This window comes from Anomaloglossus baeobatrachus, chromosome 1 (genome assembly GCF_048569485.1).
Source record: "Anomaloglossus baeobatrachus isolate aAnoBae1 chromosome 1, aAnoBae1.hap1, whole genome shotgun sequence".
NCBI lineage: Eukaryota > Metazoa > Chordata > Amphibia > Anura > Aromobatidae > Anomaloglossus > Anomaloglossus baeobatrachus.
In genome coordinates, this window is record NC_134353.1 from 667,472,636 (window position 1) to 667,493,173 (window position 20,538).

The 20,538-nt window shown below is 48.1% G+C and overlaps 1 protein-coding gene across 3 annotated transcripts in view; it reads left to right on the plus strand.

Annotated features, from left to right (window-relative positions):
* The window catches only part of ACACB (acetyl-CoA carboxylase beta), a 352,023-nt gene that overhangs the window by 217,677 nt on the left and 113,808 nt on the right, over positions 1-20,538 (plus strand). For all 3 annotated transcript variants that reach the window (XM_075320034.1, XM_075320035.1, XM_075320036.1), the window contains 4 exons: positions 4,793-4,893; positions 12,291-12,379; positions 17,684-17,808; positions 18,192-18,305. In XM_075320034.1, coding sequence (XP_075176149.1) covers positions 4,793-4,893; positions 12,291-12,379; positions 17,684-17,808; positions 18,192-18,305 — 429 coding nt within the window. The remainder of the gene's footprint in view (positions 1-4,792; positions 4,894-12,290; positions 12,380-17,683; positions 17,809-18,191; positions 18,306-20,538) is intronic.

Sequence of the window (20,538 nt, forward strand, 5' to 3'; positions counted from 1 at the left end):
GGATGGTCTCCAGAGGTCTCCCTTTGAACCCCTCAAGAAATCCTCCCTTGCTCTTCTGTCCTGGAAGGTAACATTCCTGGTGGCAATTACGTCCATCAGACTGGTTTCGGAGCTAGCAGCACTCTCTTGCCGCGAGCCTTTCCTGATCTTTCACCAGGACAAGGTGGTTCTGCGCCCCCTTCCGGATTTCCTTCCAAAGGTTCTTACCCCGTTTCATTTGAACGAGGACATTGTTCTGCCTTCATTTTGTCCACACCCAGTTCATAGGGTGGAAAGGTCTCTTCATTCGTTAGACCTCGTCAGAGCTCTCAGATATTACATATCCAGGACAGCCCCCTTTAGGAAAACGGACTTTGTTCGTCATTCTTGAGGGGCCTAAGAAGGGACAGGCAGCTTCAAAGGCGACGCTGGCTTGCTGGATTCGCTCTGCGATCCAGGACGTCTACCGCCTGCAACTCAAGCCCATTCCTAGTGGGCTGCGGGCTCATTCCACGCGAGCAGTTGGCGCTTCGTGGGCCATTCGGCATCAGGCTTCAGTGGAACAGGTGTGTAAGGCTGCGACCTGGTCTAGCCTACATACTTTTTCAAAGCATTACAGAGTCCATACCCAGGTTTCAACTGTGGCAAATCTGGGTAGGAAAATTCTGCAAACGGCAGTAGAGCACCTCTCTCAGTAGGCGCTCCAGGCTGTCTGGGACTGGTTCCTAGTCCTTGGGTTGTGTTGTCTTCTTTTATGTTTCCCACCCATGGACTGCTTTAGGACGTCCCATGGTCCTGTGTCCCCCAATGAGGTGTCAGAGAAAAACGGATTTTTGTGTACTCACCGTAAAATCGTTTTCTCTTAGCCATCATTGGAGGACACAGCACCCACCCTGTTGCCCTGCGGGGCCTTGGTTCTCTCAGTACCTTATTTGGTTTTGACTCTTCTTTTCTCATGTTCCTCTGTTGAGAAGTTTTTTACTGCTTTTTTCTCCTACTGCTTGTGTACTAAAGCTGAGACTGCCTGGCCCGGCCAGGGGGTGTATACTGCAGAGGAGGAGCTATGCTTTTGCATCTACTTAGTGTCCTCCTATGGATAGGCAGCATAACACCCATGGTCCTGTGTCCCCCAATGATGGCTAAGAGAAAACGATTTTACGGTGAGTGCACAAAAATCCGTTTTTTTTTAAGTCACCTTCCTTTTTTATCTTGTGGTGTAAGTTGCTGTTTTTGGCACTACATTTATCAAAATGATGCACATGATTCATGCATTTGGCGCAAAGTAAGAAGAAAAAAAAAACGACTTGAACGGTTTTGCCTTTTGTCACCAAAAGGAAGTTGCACCAAAATTTGGCATACTCAAAACTAGGTCAGAGGGGAAAATGGAGTAAAGGTGCGCCAAATTTTGCGACATTTCTAAAAAGTCACAATTGATGAAGGGGATAAAAACATTTGGAATTGCCGATACTGCTCATAAAGCAGAAAACCAAAAAAACACCAGGAAAAAACATATACAACAGACTTAAAAAAGGCACAAAGAGAATAATGATTTAGTTGCAAACAAAGCACTTAAAACTAGATAAAAAAAGGTTAAAAGCCAATAATAAATCAGTGCCTAATGTGTATCCAGATTGTTACTGGCTTTATTAGCTTATATATCCGCACAGCTTCTGTCCTGCACTTATCTCACCTTAGCCTATGTTCACGGTCCTCCCTGAAACTTCACATACCTTCTTCCTTGTCCACAAGGTGGAGATCTGTTATAACTCCATTTCCCTACTTGTTGCTATCTCTAACACAGGAAAAAAAGGGGGAGAGCACAGAGAGCAGTCAACTGAGTAGTAGGATTTATACTAGTTTTTGAAAAGCACTGAGCTAGATAAAGGACTTACACTATGCAGCAGTAAAATGATATGAACATTTTTTTAAAAACAAAATGATCAATAAAAAAAATCCATGTAAAGCCCAATAAACAATTGGAGCACTGTGGGTTTTTTTTCAACATTTCATCACCCTTGAAGGTTTTTTTGCCATTATACCTTACTCTGTATTCAAAGGGGTTAAATAAGTGTTTATTTTTCCAGATACTTGTATGTTACTCTGCTTATTAGGCTATGTGCCCACGCTGCGGAAAATGCGCGGATTTTGCCGCGGATTTCTCGCGGAAAAGCCGCGGATTTTCCAGAAATCTGCAGCACAGCTACTCCCCAGCCATTTCTATGGCATTTGGGAAATGCTGTGCCCACGCTGCAGATTTTTCCGCAGCGGAAATCGTGCGGAAAAATCTGCAGCATGTCAATTATTGTTGCGGATTTTTCCGCAGGGTCCCATATACTTACCTGCCTCACCGGAGTCACTTTCTCCGTCCGGTATACAGCAGCGCGGTGGATCCAGGTATAGGAAGGAAGAGGTGGGCGGGGCCTGCACAAGCTCCGGTCATGTGACAGCCTGAGCTACTTCAGCCCGCCCACCTTCTCCTGCAGACGCTGACAGAGTGACCCGGCCGCCAGAAAGCGAGGTGCTGCGTGATGGAGGTGAGTATGAACTCCCGATCACTGCAGCACTTGTTCTGCATTGAGGATGCAGTACCGAAGCCATGGTACTGTATCCTCAATGCAGAATGCCCGCACCATATCCGCAGGACGTTCCGCAGCATGGAAACAAACAAAAGTTGTGGTGCGGTTTCCTGGGAGCTCCTGGGGAATGTCCTGCGGATATATCCGCAGGACACTGTCCCCGTGGGCACATGGCCTTAATCTTGGCACACATAGTGCTCAGACAATTTTGGCTCCAACAACCAAAATTCTAAAACCCATAAACTTGTCAGGATATATTTTTACATCACTATCATATTGTATCTGATTTGGCTTTTCATCCCAAGCAAGGCTTGTTCAAGGGTCGATATTGACTTTTAGGATTGCTGCATCCAATTGTTGACACTATAGGTCCAATTCTCTTAGGGTAAGTTCACACAGTGTGTTTTTCGCGGCATTTTTGCGCGTTTTTTGGGTGCGTTTTTGGCCTCAAAAGTGCATGACTTTGCTTCCCCAGCAAAGTCTGAGTTTTCATTTTTGCTGTCCGCACACAACTTTTTTTTTAAGTTGCGTTTTTGAGCTTAAAAAAAATGGACATGTCAATTCTTTCCTGCGTTTTCATGCGTTTTTGCTGCGTTTTTTTTGTTGCAGGTGCGTTTTTAGCGGCCAAAAACGCAGCGTCAAAAAAAAACAAAGCGTGTGCACATAGCCTTACTCTCTCAAGAGACTATTTGCATATATGTTGAACTGGAACTGAACACACACAATGTAATATTGGCTGCAGAGTGGAATAAAACGTGTTTTGCCTCTCTTGCGGGGATATTAACAATCAAGGTATTTGGCAACTAATGAGTTAACGTTTGTTCACTTCAAGTTGGCGTTGTCAGACAGTTTTCACTACACGTCTTCGCCCTGTATGAGTTCCCAAATCATAAGCCGGCAGTACCACAACAGAAAAAGAATACACCCCCACCGTAGCTTAGGTTTCTCAATGAACCAGATGTAATGATACAGCTGTGATCTCCTGGTCCAAAGTGACATTTACACTGAAAGATAATCATCACAATTATCTTGCCATGTAAAAAGGTTGCTGGTCCCCGACGAATAACAAACTGGTGAAACTATATTTTGTGCAGCACAAAATATCATCATTCTCGGCTGCGCACTGTTAAGAATCATTTCCGCCTATGTGCACTGTTCGGTCCGATAGCTTTGTTTGTTTTGGTCTAGCTGTGCAAAACAGTCAGTCAAATTACTGTTGATCGGTAAAAGTGCCTCCCATTGGTCCATGTTAAAAGACCATGGTTTGGAAGTACTGGGAGATTATAGCAAAGAGGACTTGCACCTTTCAGAAAAGGTCCTTGTGGGGAAGGGGCAGCACAGCTGAGTTTAGCTGTGTCATCTTACAAACCCTTTGAGCTCTTTTCCTTTTCTCTCACTGCTGCTTTCGTTACACTGTCTGTCCAGAGCTGTGTCTGTGATCACACTTATGTTTGTCATGCTCTAGACAGGCAGAGTTGGCGAAAGGGCAGTACAGCAGAGCTGATTGTGCTATGAGCAGAGGAAAGCTATAGGAGGGTTTGTAATATGGCTCAGCTACGCTGCTAAACTCAGCTGTCCTGCTCCTTCCCCCACAAGTACCTTATCTGAAAGGTGTGCATCATTTGTGCTCTAATGCCCCAGCACTACCTAATTGTGAAGGAGGTTAGACCAGGAGATCAAAGCTCACTGCGTATCACACACTGAAAAACCTAATCTATTGTGATGGGGTGTTCCTTTTCTGTTGTTGCTGCCTGCTTATGATTGGTCATCATACAGGCAGAAGTAGTACATGCCCCAGTGAAAAATCTCTGATAACTTATGTTATATCCAACTGGATGTAAACTCATTAAATGCCAAATATTTTTCTAATCTCTCCACAACAGAGGCAAAACTTAAAAAAGGAAAAAAAAAATATTTCACCCTGCAGCCATCTATCTTGGTACTTTTCAATAACAAAAGACGTTCTCCCCTAGACCCACTATCACATTGTGTTATTGTGCTACGATTTTCGCAAAATTGCCAAAATCACAATCAAATTGTGACATAACATTAATGTGTGATTATACCCTAAGTGCTTGCTGAATATCATCTACTAATGTCTGGGTTTACTAAGTAGGTGAAGTAACATCCACTATGTACATGATCTATAAAGACATCAGCTACTGAATGTGACTATTTAACATTATTCTTTATATACATTAAACACCCTAATGGGGTCATTTCTTCTGTCTTTCTAGATTGCCAATATCCTTGACAGCCATGCAGCCACTCTGCAGAGAAAAGCCGACAGGGAGGTGTTTTTTATGAACACTCAAAGTATTGTGCAGCTTGTGCAAAGGTAAATCAATTAAGATGGTTTCTACTAAAATACTGTCAAAGCAATAACTGAACCTGTACATGGAGTGCCACATAAACGTTAAATATTGTCCAAGGGAACCTGTCATGTCAAAAAACACCATTAACCTTCACAGATGGAGGTAATCTGCAGGTTAATAGTGTTCTAAACCTGTGTGGCCACTGCCCTGAAAGCCCCCTACTGGGAGGAAAGAAAATGTATTCCTCCCAGCAGCCTCCTGCTTTCAGTCTTAGGGCTCTTCTCCACTTGCGTTTGAAAAAACACAGCGACACTCGGCTACAAATGTGAGTCGAGTGTCCTGCGTGTGGTCTGCGTACGGTGTGTGTTTGTTTTTTTTCCCTCACATAGCATCCGTATGACATGCGAGCATCATGCGGGTGCAATGTGAGTGTTTATGCAAGCAGCGGTGGACTGGCTACCGGAGGAATCTCCAGTAATACCAGGCCTGGCCGCGGTTACCTGCACTGAACCCCGGATCTGTCACCTGAGCTCCAGAGATCAGCCCGGTCTGTCTGCAGCTGTGCTGAACTGAGCAGCAATCGCCGGGGAATCAATCACTCGGCGCTCGCTGTTCAGGCTGCACTCTGGAGCTCAGGTGACAGCTCCGTAGTTCAGTGCCTGTAACCGCGGCCAGGCCTGGTATTACTGGAGATTCCTCCGGTAGCCAGTCTGATGCGGTATGCAAGTGTCAAGGATCCGTGTGACATGCGTATGCCATCCGTGTGACAGGCGCATGCCACCCGGATTCTGATTTTTTTCTCGCTCCCATAGGATTGCATGGGGGTGCGAGAGCTGAGACTCGGTGAAATGGCTGCATGCTGCGATTTCACTGAGAGCACGAGACGTGCCGTAAAACATTTAGCAAGAGGACACTGCCTCAGTGATTAACACTGGTGCGAGTGAGATCCGATTTTCTATCGGATCGCACTCACACATAGAAATTGCAAGTGGAGAAGAGCCCATAGAGGCATGGTCAGCGCAGCTTCAGTTACCGCTTATTACACAGAATGCTATTAACCAGCAGATTAACCCTGTATCTGCAGGTTAATATCATTTCTCAACATAAAAGGTTTCTAATATTGTTATTATTTCTTTTTCAGAGCATTTGCTTTCTATCTGCTTTGAAGTTGCTAGACCCTTATTGGATTGTTTTTATAGTGCTATATCTGTATATAAAGTATGATTTCAATATAAAACTGCTTTAAAATATTATATTGCCCCACATCCAAACATTGAATTATAGAAATAGTAGCTGGGCTCTCAGTGCAGCAGCCACACAACTTCAGAACGATATTAACCTTTAATGGGAACCTGCTAGCTGGTACGTGCTGCCCAATCCACGGGCGGCAGGCATCAGACGTTGGGCGCATGAGTTCAGTCACATATGTTTAACTCTGAAATGCTGCAGTGCTCCAGAGTAAACCTAGTTTAACAGCCTGGTCAGAGGCAGATCCCAGCAACTTATCAGACAGCAAATTGAAACACCGTTGTCGCCCAACATCCAAATGCATCTTTCACGAAAACAATCTTGTCTTTCAAGCAAACTTTCTTTATCGTTCCTATGGGAGACCCAGACATTGGGTGTATAGCTTCTGCCTCCGGAGGACACACAAAGTACTACACTAAAAAGTGTAGCTCCTCCCTCTGAGCATATACACCCCCTGGATAACCAGATCTAGCCAGTTCATTGCTTTGTGTTCAGGAGGCATACATCCACACATGCATTCTCATCTGATTTTTCATTTTGGAAAGTTTTTGAAGAAAAGCGGGTCCAAGCCTGGACTCCCGGCATGTCCCTTCTCACCCCACTGTGTCGGCGGTGTTGTTAAGGTTGATTCCAAGGATGGAGCCTTACATGCCGCGCTCCTTCACCATCCCTCGGGCTCTGGCTTGAAGTGGGAGCCAGCACGGTTTTCCTTGCTTTGCAGGAGACCGGTCTCCATCCGCAGCCCTTCAGGATCCTGCTGGACGGAGGACTCATCCCCAGGGACTTGGAACCCTGCGTCTCAGCAAGCTAAGTATCTGAGACGTTTATATTCGGGGGGTCCCTTGTGTTTTATTGTTGGGGAGAGTGTGCTGTTTAACTGTTCTGACATTTCCGTCCGGTTCTCTGGTTGTCGCCTGAGAACCGCGCCGATGGGGCCTGCGCGCCGGCCGCATCGCTTAAATTTAGGCCCCGGCTTCGCCGGAGGCCTACTTTTGATTTCACTGCCCTTGCATGTCAATCATGCAGAGGGACAGTGCGGCTCCGCCCAGCGGCCGTTCGGCACAGGGGAGGGACACTCCTCTCTAAGTACATGTCCCCTCCCCTGTAAATCTCTTTGGCCCTCCAGATCCCGCTCTCAGAGCAGGTTCCGCCCCCTCTCCTCGCTCCGGCGCCATTTTATCAGCGTTTCTCTCTGCGATCGGCGCTGGCTGCAGCATCCCTCCTAAGGTGCTTGGGGGTCCGGGCTGTGGGATCTGGAGGGCACACAAACGGTCTGGTAAGCCACAACCTCCGGTTGTGGACCTTCTTATATACTCTCTGGGGGTCATTCTGGCTCAGAGCCCCCACTTCAGCAGCATGTCTCACACGAGGAGCAAGGCTGCAAGGCTGTACTCAATATGCACTGCATGTAAGCTCGTGCTGCCTGAACCGAGCACATATCCACATTGTGATGCCTGCTCTAACCTGACAATGCCTCAGCCTGGAATCGCACCCACAGTGGTCCCTCCGGCTGCTCCGGCTCCGGTGGCTGAACCCCCGGCTTGGGTAGAATCCTTCTCTAGGTCAATCTCCCAGTCTTTTGCCGACTCCATGGGACAGCTGTCCCGGACTTTGCTGAACATGCATCAGCCCCCTTCTCAGGGTGCCTCTGCTGCTAGGGCTCTCTCAGCGGAGCTCACAGAGGATTCTTCATCTGGTCCCAGACCCCGTCCTCCTAAGAGGAGACGCAGGGCTCCCTCTCCTTCCTCGTCCCGCGGCTCTGATTCAAGAGCTGACTCGCAGGACGAGGAGGATGCCGTTACTGGGGGCTCGGAGGCTACCTCCATGTGCCCCATTGATCTGTCCGAAAGTGACTCAGATGTTAGTGATTTGATTGCGTCCATTAATTCTGTACTGGACCTCAATCCGCCAGTATCAGAGGAGCAACCCTCTCTGGCAGAAAAGCACCAGTTTACCTTGCCTAAGAGGACAAGGAGTGTGTTCTTTAACCACTCCAGTTTTCAGGCCACTGTGACCAAGCCTAGGGCCTGTCCTGACAAACGCTTCCCAAAGCGTGGTTCTGATGACCGTTTTCCCTTTCCACCTGAGGTGGTCAAGGAGTGGGCTCATTCACCAAAGGTAGACCCTCCGGTGTCTAGACTCTCAGCCCGGACAGTTGTATCAGTGGCTGATGGCACCTCTCTTAAGGATTCCACTGACCGCCAGGTTGACCTTCTGGCCAAATCTGTATGAGGCGGCAGGGGCCTCTTTCTCCCCATCTTTTGCAGCAGTGTGGGCTCTCAAAGCCATCTCTGCTTCTCTAGAGGAGATGCATTCCCTCACCAGGGAATCTATGCCCGAAATGGTTGCCTTAACTTCCCAAGCTTCAGCTTTTTCATCCTATGCCATGTCTGCCATGCTGGAGGCTTCTCACCGCACTGCGGTGGCTTCGGCTAATTCCCTCGCTATCCGCAGGATCTTGTGGCTTCGAGAGTGGAAGGCAGATGCTTCTTCAAAGAAGTACCTTGCTGGGCTCCCTTTTGCTGGATCCAGGCTATTCGGTGAACAACTGGATGAAATTATTAAGGAAGCTACTGGCGGGAAGAGTACTTCCATGCCACAAACTAAAACCAGGAAACCTGCCCAGGGTAGAAACCAGTCGAGGTTTCGTTCCTTTCGTTCCTCCAACTGGTCATCCTCTAAGCCCTCGGCCTCGTCCACTAACTCAGCCAAGGACCAAGAACCCAACTGGCGCACAAAGGCGCGTCCACAGAAGACCGCAGGAGCTGCTGCCACTAAGGCAGCCTCCTCTTGACTATCTGGCCGCGCCAGCAACGTCCTTAGTCGGTGGCAGGCTCTCCCACTTTGGCGACGTGTGGTTTCAACACGTCTCCGATCAGTGGGTGCGGGATATCATCTCCCACGGCTACAGGATAGAATTCTCTTCCAGCCCGCCAAACAGATTTTTTCTGTCAACTCCCCCCTGCGCCTTCTCTCAGGCCGTGGCACCTTGCAGGCCAACAGAGTAATTGTACCGGTTCCCGCCCGGGAACGGTTCAGAGGTTTCTACTCAAATCTCTTCCTAGTCCCCAAAAAGGACGGTTCCTTCCGGCCCATCCTTGATCTCAAGCTTCTCAACAAGCATGTTCAGGTGCGGCATTTTCGCATGGAGTCTCTGGGATCAGTCATTGCCTCAATGACCCAAGGGGATTTCCTGGCATCCATCGACATCAGAGATGCCTATCTGCATGTGCCAATTGCAGTTTCACACCAGCGTTGGCTTTGTTTTGCAATCGGAGAGGAACATTTCCAATTCGTGGCTCTCGCCTTCGAGTTAGCCACGGCCCCTCGAGTATTCACCAAGGTCATGGCAGCAGTGGTTGCGGTTCTGCACCTCCAGGGGTTGGCAGTGATTCCTTACCTGGACGACCTTCTAGTCAAGGCTTCATCCAGCGCAGACTGTCAGCGGAGTATCTCGCTCACTCTCGCCACTCTAGTCCAATTCGGGTGGCTTGTCAATCTGCCCAAATCCACTCTGACTCCGACCTAGAGGGTCACGTACCTAGGGATGCAATTCGAGACTCTGCCGGCACTTGTGAAGCTGCCCTTAGTCAAACAGCAGTCCCTCCATCTGGCGGTGCGCTCTCTGCTGAGGCCCCGCCGTCATTCCATCAGGCACCTAATGCAGGTGCTGGGTCAGATGGTGGCGTCAATGGAGGCTGTTCCCTTTGCCCAGTTCCATCTGCGTCCTCTGCAGCTGGACATTCTCCGCTATTGGGACAAGCGGACTTCCTCCTTGCACAGGTTAGTGGCTCTGTCGCCACAGACCAGGGGCTCCCTTCAGTGGTGGCTTCGGCCCCTCTGTCTCAGGGACGCTCCTTCCTGGCCCCGTCCTGGGTGATCCTCACCACGGATGCCAGTCTATCTGGCTGGGGAGCGGTATGTCTCCACCACCGAGCACAGGGCACTTGGACTCAGTCCGAATCAGCCCTCTCGATCAATGTGCTGGAAACCAGAGCTGTGCTCCTAGCTCTCCTAGCCTTTCACCACCTTTTGGCGGGCAAGCACATCCGAGTCCAGTCAGACAACGCGACAGCGATTGCCTACATCAATCACCAAGGCGGGACACGCAGCCGCCTGGCAATGTTGGAGGTTCAACGCATCCTTCAATGGACGGAGGACTCCAAGTCCACCATATCCGCAGTCCACATCCCAGGCGTGGAAAACTGGGAAGCAGATTATCTCAGCCGTCATACCGTGGACAGTGGCGAGTGGTCCCTACATCCGGCAGTGTTTCGGTCAATCTGCCGCAAGTGGGGCACTTCGGAAGTGGATCTAATGGCATCCCGGCACAACAACAAGGTTCCGGTTTACGTGGCTCGCTCCCATGATCCTCAGGCCTTTTCAGCGGACGCTCTGGTTCAAGATTGGTCCCAGTTTCGTCTGTCCTACGTGTTTCCCCCTCTCCCCTCTAGCTCTCTTGCCCAGAGTTCTGCGCAAGATCAGAAGGAGGGCCGTCGGGTCATCCTCATTGCTCCGGACTGGCCCAGGCGAGCTTGGTACCCAGACCTGCTCCATCTGTCCGTAGAGGTGCCGTGGCATCTTCCGGACCGTCCAGACCTTCTCTCACAAGGTCCGTTTTTCCGCCAGAATTCTGCGGCTCTCAGATTGACGGCGTGGCTCTTGAGTCCTGGATCTTGACGGCTTCTGGTATTCCTCCTGAAGTCATCTCCACTATGACTCGGGCTCGGAAGTCTTCCTTGGCCAAGATCTATCACAGGACCTGGAGAATTTTCCTGTCCTGGTGTCGCTCTTCCGGCCATGCTCCTTGGCCTTTTTCCTTGCCGACCCTTCTGTCCTTTCTACAGTCCGGTCTGCAGCTAGGACTATCCCTCAATTCCCTCAAGGGACAAGTCTCGGCTCTGTCAGTGTTGTTCCAGCGGCGTATCGCCCGGCTGGCTCAGGTGCGCACCTTCATGCAGGGCGCGTCTCACATCATTCCGCCTTACCGGCGGCCCTTGGATCCCTGGGACCTCAATCTGGTCCTCACGGCCTTGCAGAAACCCCCCTTTGAGCCTCTCGTCTTTCACAGAAAGTGGTCTTTCTAGTGGCCATAACTTCCCTCAGGAGAGTCTCTGATTTGGCTGCGCTCTCTTCGGAGTCACCCTTTTTGGTTTTTCACCAAGACAAGGTGGTTCTCCGTCCGACTCCGGACTTTCTCCCTAAGGTGGTTTCTCCTTTCCACCTTAACCAGGACATTTCCCTGCCTTCCTTTTGTCCGGCTCCTGTTCATCGCTTTGAAAAAGCGTTGCATACTCTGGATCTGGTGCGGGCGCTCCGGATCTATGTGTCTCGCACCACTGTTCTTAGGCGGTGCACCTCTCTTTTTGTGCTAACCACAGGTCGGCGTAAGGGCCTCTCGGCTTCTAAGCCGACCTTAGCTCGTTGGATCAGGTCGGCCATTTCCGATGCCTACCAGTGTACTCAGGTGCCTCCCCCGCCGGGGATCAAGGCACACTCGACCAGAGCTGTCGGTGCCTCTTGGGCTTTCAGGCACCAGGCTACGGCTCAGCAGGTCTGTCAGGCTGCCACTTGGACTAGTCTGCATACCTTTGCAAAGCACTACCAAGTGCATGCTCATGCTTCGGCAGATGCGAGCTTGGGCAGACGCATCCTTCAGGCGGCTGTCGCCCATTTGTGAATTTAGGTTCCGCCTACTTCCCAGTTTTCTGTTTATTCCCACCCATGGACTGCTTTGCGACGTCCCAATGTCTGGGTCTCCCATAGGAACGATAAAGAAAAAGAGAATTTTGTTTACTTACCGTAAATTCTTTTTCTTATAGTTCCGTATTGGGAGACCCAGCACCCTCCCTGTTGCCTGTTGGCAGTTTCTTGTTCCGCGTGTTATCACCGGCTGTTGTTGTAGACAGAGGCTCGGGTTGTTCCGGTTCTTGCTCTGTCTTTACTTGTGGGTGGCTATTCTCCTTCAGCTTTTGCACTAAACTGGCTAGATCTGGTTATCCAGGGGGTGTATATGCTCAGAGGGAGGAGCTACACTTTTGAGTGTAGTACTTTGTGTGTCCTCCGGAGGCAGAAGCTATACACCCAATGTCTGGGTCTCCCAATACGGAACTATAAGAAAAAGAATTTACGGTAAGTAAACAAAATTCTCTTTTTTCTTTATTTTTAACAGGTACCGTAGTGGAATACGTGGCTATATGAAGTCAGTGGTCCTTGATTTACTAAGGCGTTACCTGCAGGTGGAAACGCAGTTCCAATATGGTGCGTAGTGCAAATTTCTTCTCATTGGCGTTCTGTTAAAATAATGTTTCCATTTTAAATAATTAGTAGATACAGGAAACATAGGGTGTTGGCTGCTGCTGCTACTGCAGTCTACACCCTTAGTGTTAATAGAAGGCAGATACCAATCTGTTTTTTCCAGATCTGTTTATAGCTACCTCTTCTTCTTCTTTTTTTTTTTCCTGTAGTTTTTCCATTTGGCTATCTTTCCTTCTCTTTTTTTAGATCAGGGTAGAATTAGTGAGGCCCGTCTGTCACTCCACCATAGGTAACGAGAACGCCACCATAGGTAACGAGAACGCCACCATAGGTAACGAGAACGCCACCATAGGTAACGAGAAGGCCACCATAGGTAACGAGAAGACCACCATAGATAACGAGAACTCCACCATAGGTAACGAGAACTCCACCATAGGTAACGAGAACTCCACCATAGCTAACGAGAACTCCACCATAGCTAACGAGAACTCCACCATAGGTAACGAGAACTCCACCATAGGTAACGAGAACTCCACCATAGGTAACGAGAACAGTGCTGAATGAGTCACACACTCTGGGTGATAGGACCATGTATCTCCTCTTGCAGATCACTAAAAATAAGATCGATCTGTTGGTCAAACAATAGCTTGTATTCTGATTTGCAGTTTGATATGATACTGACCAATCCTGTAAGCAGAGAGGCATGATCAACAATCTTATTTAAGCAGTCTACAACACCTTACAGGTCAAGGATTTCAAGTTTATACCCCCATCTTTTGCAGATGGTATCTCGTTTAAGAAAGTTCAATGCACCTTTAGAAACTTCAATAACTACAGAATTTGACAAGGTTCTGACCAGAGAATGGAAGCATCCAGACAGGCGCTTCTACAAACCCAAGCATCTGGACACTTCCTTTTCTATTAATCTCCCTAAGCTGGCCTCTCCTCATAGGTATATTGACTGTCTAAATCCACCACTTCTAGTGGACAAAGTGTTTCTCAAAGACCCAACCTTAAAGGGAATCAATCACCAGGCTTTTGCTATATAAAGTAAAGGCAGTGCCATACTGGCACTAAGATGCTGAATCCAAGCATACCTTTTCTTGAAAGATCGGATGCTTGATTGCTGATATATCCATAATCAAAGTTCCAGAAATGTACTGCACCTTTGATTGACGTTTGCATTAGAGGATGGGCCTTTGTGCGTCCAGTCCTTGCTGTAAATTCCTCCACTTGCCTTCTCATTGGCGTGCCCCCTCCCTTTTCTTGAATTAAATATCCCGCCGTGCCGCCATTGCTGCTTTTCGTGATGCGTGCGCATTGCCACAGTAGTGATGTCTTCATTAAAATAACGCTGGAGTCTGCGCATGCGTGTACCACGATATGCGGTGCCATTTTTTTGAAGACCGCGTGGAGAAGACTATGAGCGACAGTGGTGCATGCACAAATGTAAAAAAAAACCTGCTTACATACAACGGCGCGCAGTTCAAGGAAAAATATACAACCTTACCAAAACCTGCTCAGATTACCAGTGCACTAGCAGAATGTAGCAGACCTCCATGATAAATGTGGGCACATCATAGGTGCAAATTACTGATGACACCACTCACAAACCTACCAATTCATGGATTGGGTGGCTGCCTAATATTACAAATGCACACAGATGAAGATTGCATAGGGCCCCGGTCACACAGGTTTATGTGATGCACAGTTTTTGGCTATTGATGACGCCTATAGTATTATGCTTGCTTTACACGCTTCAATAAATCTTTCAATCCGTCGTCGGGGTCAAGTTGTAAGTGACGCACATCCTGCATCGTTCGTGACGTATTTGCGTGTGACACCTACGTGCAATCAAGATTGAACGAAAATACGGTGATCGCATACACGTCGTTTATTCCTCATACATTGGACGTTTTGTTGTATGAACCTAGTCAATTGAAACGTGTGACATCCCTCATACGATTTTGATGTCTGAGGCTATGTGCGCAGGTGTGCGCTCTGCACCGCAGCTTAAAAAAGGTCTGCTTCAGAGGACAGCTGAAAAGCTGCGTTCTGAAGCGCCTCACAATGTCTGTCATTTACTAATCTCTGTAAGTCCGTCACTATCTCTGTCCCTCACTCTCTGTCCATGTCAGTCTATCCCTCTTACCCCCTCTCTCATACTCACCGATCTCCGATCCCCGGCCCGGCTCTGCACGGCATTCACACTGCTCCGGCGGCTTTTACTGTTTTGAAAAAGCCGGCCGCCCATTAAACAATCTCGTATTCCCTGCTTTCCCCGCCCACCGGCGCCTATGATTGGTTACAGTGAGACACGCCCCCACGCTGAGTGACAGGTGTCACACTGCACCCAATCACAGCAGCCGGTGGGCGTGTCTATACTGTGCAGTGAAATAAATAATTAAATAATTAAAACAAAACGGCGTGCAGTCCCCCCCAATTTTCAAACCAGCCAGATAAAGCCATACGGCTGAAGGCTGGTATTCTCAGGATGGGGAGCTCCACGTTATGGGGAGCCCCCCAGCCTAACAATATCAGCCAACAGCCGCCCAGAATTGCCGCATACATTAGATGCGACAGTTCTGGGACTGTACCCGGCTCTTCCCGCTTTGCCCTGGTGCGTTGGCAAATCGGGGTAATAAGGAGTTATTGGCAGCCCATAGCTGCCAATAAGTCCTAGATTAATCATGTCAGGCGTCTATGAGACACCTTCCATGATTAATCTGTAAATTACAGTAAATAAACACACACACACATGAAAAAATCCTTTATTAGAAATAAAAAACACAAACACATACCCTGGTTAACCACTTTAATTAGCCCCAAAAAGCCCTCCATGTCCGGCGTAATCCAGGATGGTCCAGCGTCGCATCCAGAGCTGCTGCATGGAGGTGACCGGAGCTGCAGCAGACACAGCCGCTCCAGTCACCTCCACACAGCAAATGAAGACAGCCGCGCGATCAGCTGAGCTGTCACTGAGTTTACCCGCTGTCACTGGATCCAGCGGTGGATGCAGCGGTGGCCGCGGGTAAGCTCAGTGACAGCTCAGCTGATCGCGCTACTCACCTCAGTTGCTGCGTGGAGGTGAGAGGAGCAGCGGTGAGTAGCGCGATCAGCTGAGCTGTCACTGAGGTTACCCGCGGCCACCGCTGCATCCACCGCTGGATCCAGTGACAGCGGGTAACCTCAGTGACAGCTCAGCTGATCGCACGGCTGTCTTCATTTGCTGTGTGGAGGTGACAGGAGCGGCTGTGTCTGCTGCAGCTCCGGTCACCTCCATGCAGCAGCGCTGGAAGCGACGCTGCATCATCCTGGAGTACGCCGGACAAGGAGGGCTTTTTGGGGCTGATTAAAGTGGTGAACCAGGGTATATGTTTGTGTTTTTTATTTATAATAAAGGATTTTTTCGGGCGTGTGTGTGTTTACTGTAATTTACAGATTAATCATGGAAGGTGTCTCATAGACGCCTGACATGATTAATCTAGGACTTATTGGCAGCTATGGGCTGCCATTAACTCCTTATTACCCCGATTTGCCAACGCACCAGGGCAAATCGGGAAGAGCCGGGTACAGTCCCAGAACTGTCGCATCTAATGTATGCGGCAATTCTGGGCGGCTGCTGACTGATATTGTTAGGCTGGGGGGCTCCCCATAACGTGGAGCTCCCCATCCTGAGAATACCAGCCTTCAGCCGTATGGCTTTATCTGGCTGGTTTTAAAATTGGGGGGGACCGCACGCCGTTTGTTTTAATTATTTAATTATTTATTTCACTGCACAGTATAGACACGCCCACCGATTGCTGTGATTGGGTGCAGTGTGACACCTGTCACTCAGCGTGGGGGCGTGTCTCACTGTAACCAATCATAGGCGCCGGTGGGCGGGGAAAGCAGGGAATACGAGATTGTTTAATGGGCGGCCGGCTTTTTCAAAACAGTAAAAGCCGCCGGAGCAGTGTGAATGCCGTGCAGAGCCGGGGATCGGTGAGTATGAGAGAGGGCTGCTCAATTCACTTACTCAGGAGTTTAGCGGTCACTGGTGAGTCCTTCACTGGTGACCGCTAATCAGGACGCGACACAGACAGAGACGCAGCATGACAATGAAGTCGGGTGAGGTTCACCTGAGTTCATGCTGACAGTGCGGCTCTCTGTGTCTGCTGTCATCTGCCATTCAGCTCTGCTACATGGCTGTCTGTGTCTGCTGTCAGCGGCCATGTAGCAGAGCTGAATGGCAGATGACATAGTAAAAACGCATCTCTACACATTACACACGCTTGGCAAGTCAATAAATAAAAAAAAAAAAAAAGGGTGCCCAATGCATACGTCACAGAACACATGATCTAAAGGATCGCACACAAAATTGATCAATTTAACATAGACTACTAACGCACGTGTGACTGCAAATGAACGACCTACGTGCAATCTCATTCAATCGCATATGCGACCTGGGCGTGTCACATCGCATACGAGATTGCACACCTAATTGTAAGGTGTAAAGCTGGCTTTAGATCAGGCTGTCTGCCCATATGAGTCCAACCCACAAAGACAGACACCACAATTTACCCAACCAAAACTGAAGGGCCTGGATGCATCCTGCATAAAAAACGTGCAATAAAAAGATGAAGAACTTATGTATAAAACACATGAGGTATTGATCCATATTTTGGCCAAAATAAGCAAGCTCGCAACCCACATCAAGGGTCCCTAAACTAAACTCAAAAATTGCCCTTGAAAAGGTTGTATCCTTTTTCTTTGAGATTTTTTTTTAATGTATGTCCTATGCGTGCAGTTCAAGCTAGTGGCACAACCAATGGTACTGGTCCAAGCTGTCTAAGATCTTTTGTGAGTAATTACAAAATAAAAGAGGGACTCAATATAGTGTAACCTGGAATATTAATAAAAGGAAAGCAGTTGTGGTTGCTCACCTAGATCAGTTGTGCAGACACAGGCACAACTCTGATAGAAAGTAATGACGTGCAGACTGCGGCTCCACCCGCTCAGCCAAGCAAAGCCTCTAGAATTGGAATAAAACCGTAAAAAAGAAGCGTTTTACTTGGCACTGTCACGGTTCAGTGTACACATGACAGTGCCCACTACAACGCTTCTTTTCTCTGATTATTTTCTTTTATTGTGGGTATATCTATATGCCATTAATTATGCCAGTTAATTGTTCTCCGTACGTTTCCATTCTCCTTTTTGCGCTTCTATTATTCCGTATGTATGGGGTTTTTATGTTTTTGTTGTAAAGTTTAAGCACATAATTATTAGACTGTCTAGTAAGTCTCATCACTGTTGTCTTTTCTCTAGCCCATTATGACAAATGTGTGATCAACTTGCGGGAGCAGTACAAGCCAGATATGACTCCTGTATTAGAATGCATCTTTTCTCATGCTCAGGTTGCCAAGAAGAACATCCTTGTTACTATGTTGATTGTGAGTATTACATTTAGTGGGCTTCCTGAAAACTATTTAATATAGGGTTTTGACAGCAGTATGTTTTAATGTGTTGTCAAGCCACAATTGTTTAAATGCACTTACAATGTTGTAAAATATCTACTTGTGTAATAGCGGCCTTAACAACCCCCTGTTGCTGGCTTTCAGTCATTTCTCAGGTCCCTCACTGGTCTCTACTCCCTTCTCCATCTAGACAGACTTGTGATCTTAGTAGCAAATCACTAACCCATCTCCACTGCAGTCAATCATTGGCTTCTGGAGTCACATGTTCTGGGACTGTTCACATTTTTGGGTGTTTTTTATCCGTTGTTTTGTTTTTGAGGCCCAAGTGTGATTATTAATTAATTATTTTGGAACTACAGGACCAGCTTTGTGGTAGAGATCCAACACTTACAGATGAACTGATGACTATTCTTAATGAACTGACTCAGCTAAGTAAGACTGAGCACTCAAAGGTTGCATTGAGGGCTCGGCAGGTAAGAAGTGGTGTAGATGTAAAGCTCATAGGTTATATAAAGTATAGTTTCCTGCTTATCAGTAAAAATTTAATTTTTGTGTGAATATTTAACAAGTACCATATTTTTCTGATTATAAAACGCACTTTTCCTCCCAAAAATGTGGAAGGGAAATTTGAATATAGCTTACAGGGAGGTGGAAAAATGGGTGCTGCTGTCTGTGCGGGCGGCTGTCTCTCTGTGCGGGCGGCTATCTCTCTGTGCGGGCGGCTGCCACTCTGTGCGGGCCGGCGGGCTGCGGTGGCAGTATGGAGCAGGCAGGCGTCCCAGATACTCTTGGTTCAAATGATTGCGCCCGGAGTCAGCGCGTGCGCAGACTGAGCTCTTGGCTGAGAGCTCCATCTGCGCACGCGCTGTTCCGGGCGCCATTTCTTTGAAGCCAGGACAACCGACAGAGCATCTGGGACACCTGCTGCACAGGCCTTCTCCACACAGCCACCGCAGCTTCCGTTGCCAGGACAGACCCCACCGCTGCCAGGACAGACCCCACCAGCACCGCTCCTGTGACTGCACTCCACCACCGCTGCCAACCTCCTCCGGTAAGACAACACCGGAGTATGAGACTGACCCCAATTTTATTTAATTTTTTTTTTAACCTTTTTTCATCTCTAAATTTGGGGTGCATCTTATAATCCGGTGCGTCTTATAAAACGAAAAATACGGCAACTTTTATTTTATAATTTCATTACCTTATGCATTATGCCACAGTAATCTTTCAGTGCTCAGTTGATGCTCCTTTAGAAGCTCCTTTCAACTGTTGCTCAGCAAGATCCTTACACTGCATTCAAGCAACCTGTTTCCCCTAATCTGGTTGTTTGAGTATAGTGAGATGCAGATTGTGCTGAGTAGCAGTTCAAAAATGCTTCTAAAGCATGAATTGGGGTTTGAAACCAGAGTGTTTGTGAAAGAAAGCCGTAAAATAAGGTAATGAAGTTTATTCCATTAATTCATAACTTTGCAAAGAATAATTTTATACATGTATGTGTTTAATTATTAGGTTTTTTTTACATATGTAATGTATAGTTACTTTTAAAATCTGGTATAACAATGATGAAGTGAATCATGCAGATAGACATTGAATGTTAATTCTTCAGGAGAGTGCCATACCCCTCTGCCCACCCTCTCCCCGGCAAGGAGGAAGCCTATAGGCTTGGTGAGCGGTGTCCTCTGCTGAAGATGGATCTAGAGTTTTTTGATACCAGGAATTGTATTGATTAAGGTAGTAAGTTATAGATGTGAGTTTTGGTATAGTTTTCTTGCACAAAAAAAGTTTTCTTTATCGTTCCTATGGGAGACCCAGACCATGGGTGTATAGCTACTGCCTCCGGAGGACACACAAAGTTACTACACTCAAAACGTGTAGCTCCTCCCTCCTAGCATATACACCCCCTGCTAGCCAGTCCTAGCCAGTTTCATGCTTTGTGTTTCAGGAGGATCACACACACATGCATTCTCTGATTTTGATTTTTGATTTTTCCTTTTGGACAAAGATTTGGAAGAAAAGCGGGTCCAGTCTGGACTCCCGGCATGTCCCTTCACACCCCACTGCGGGGCTGCTGTTAAGGTTGATTTCAGGGCTGTATCCCTTTCATGCCGCGCTCCTTCACCATCCCATGCTGGGGCTCTGGCTTGAAGTGGGAGCCAACACGGTTCTCACTGCTTTGCAGGAGACCGGTCTCCATCCGCAGCCCTTTTGCAGGACCCTGCTGGACGGAGCTATCACCCCCCAGGACCCTGGCAACCTGCGTCTCACAAGCTAAGTATATGAGACGTTATTACCACAGAAAGTGGTCTTTCCAAGGGTCCTTTATGTTTTTTTATTGGGGGAATGTGTTTTATGTTTGGTGTTAACATTTCCGGCCGGTTCTCCAGTTTTCACTGGAGAACCGCGCCGATGGTGCCTGCACGTCGGCCGCATGTTTTACTCTAGGCCCCGGCCTAGTTTCGGTTTCCACTGTCTCTGCATGTCAGTCATGCAGAGAGGCAGTGTAGCTCCGCCCAGCGGCTGTGCAGCACAAGCGAAGGGACACTCCTCATTGAGGAAAGATTCCCTCCCCTGGCTACCTCACTGACAGAATCCTTTTGCCGCTCTCAGAGTAGGCCCCGCCCCCTCTCCTCGCTCCGGTCGCCATGTTCTCAGCGTTCTCTGTGCCTGCATGGGCACAGAGATTCCACAGTGTGACAAGTGGGGACC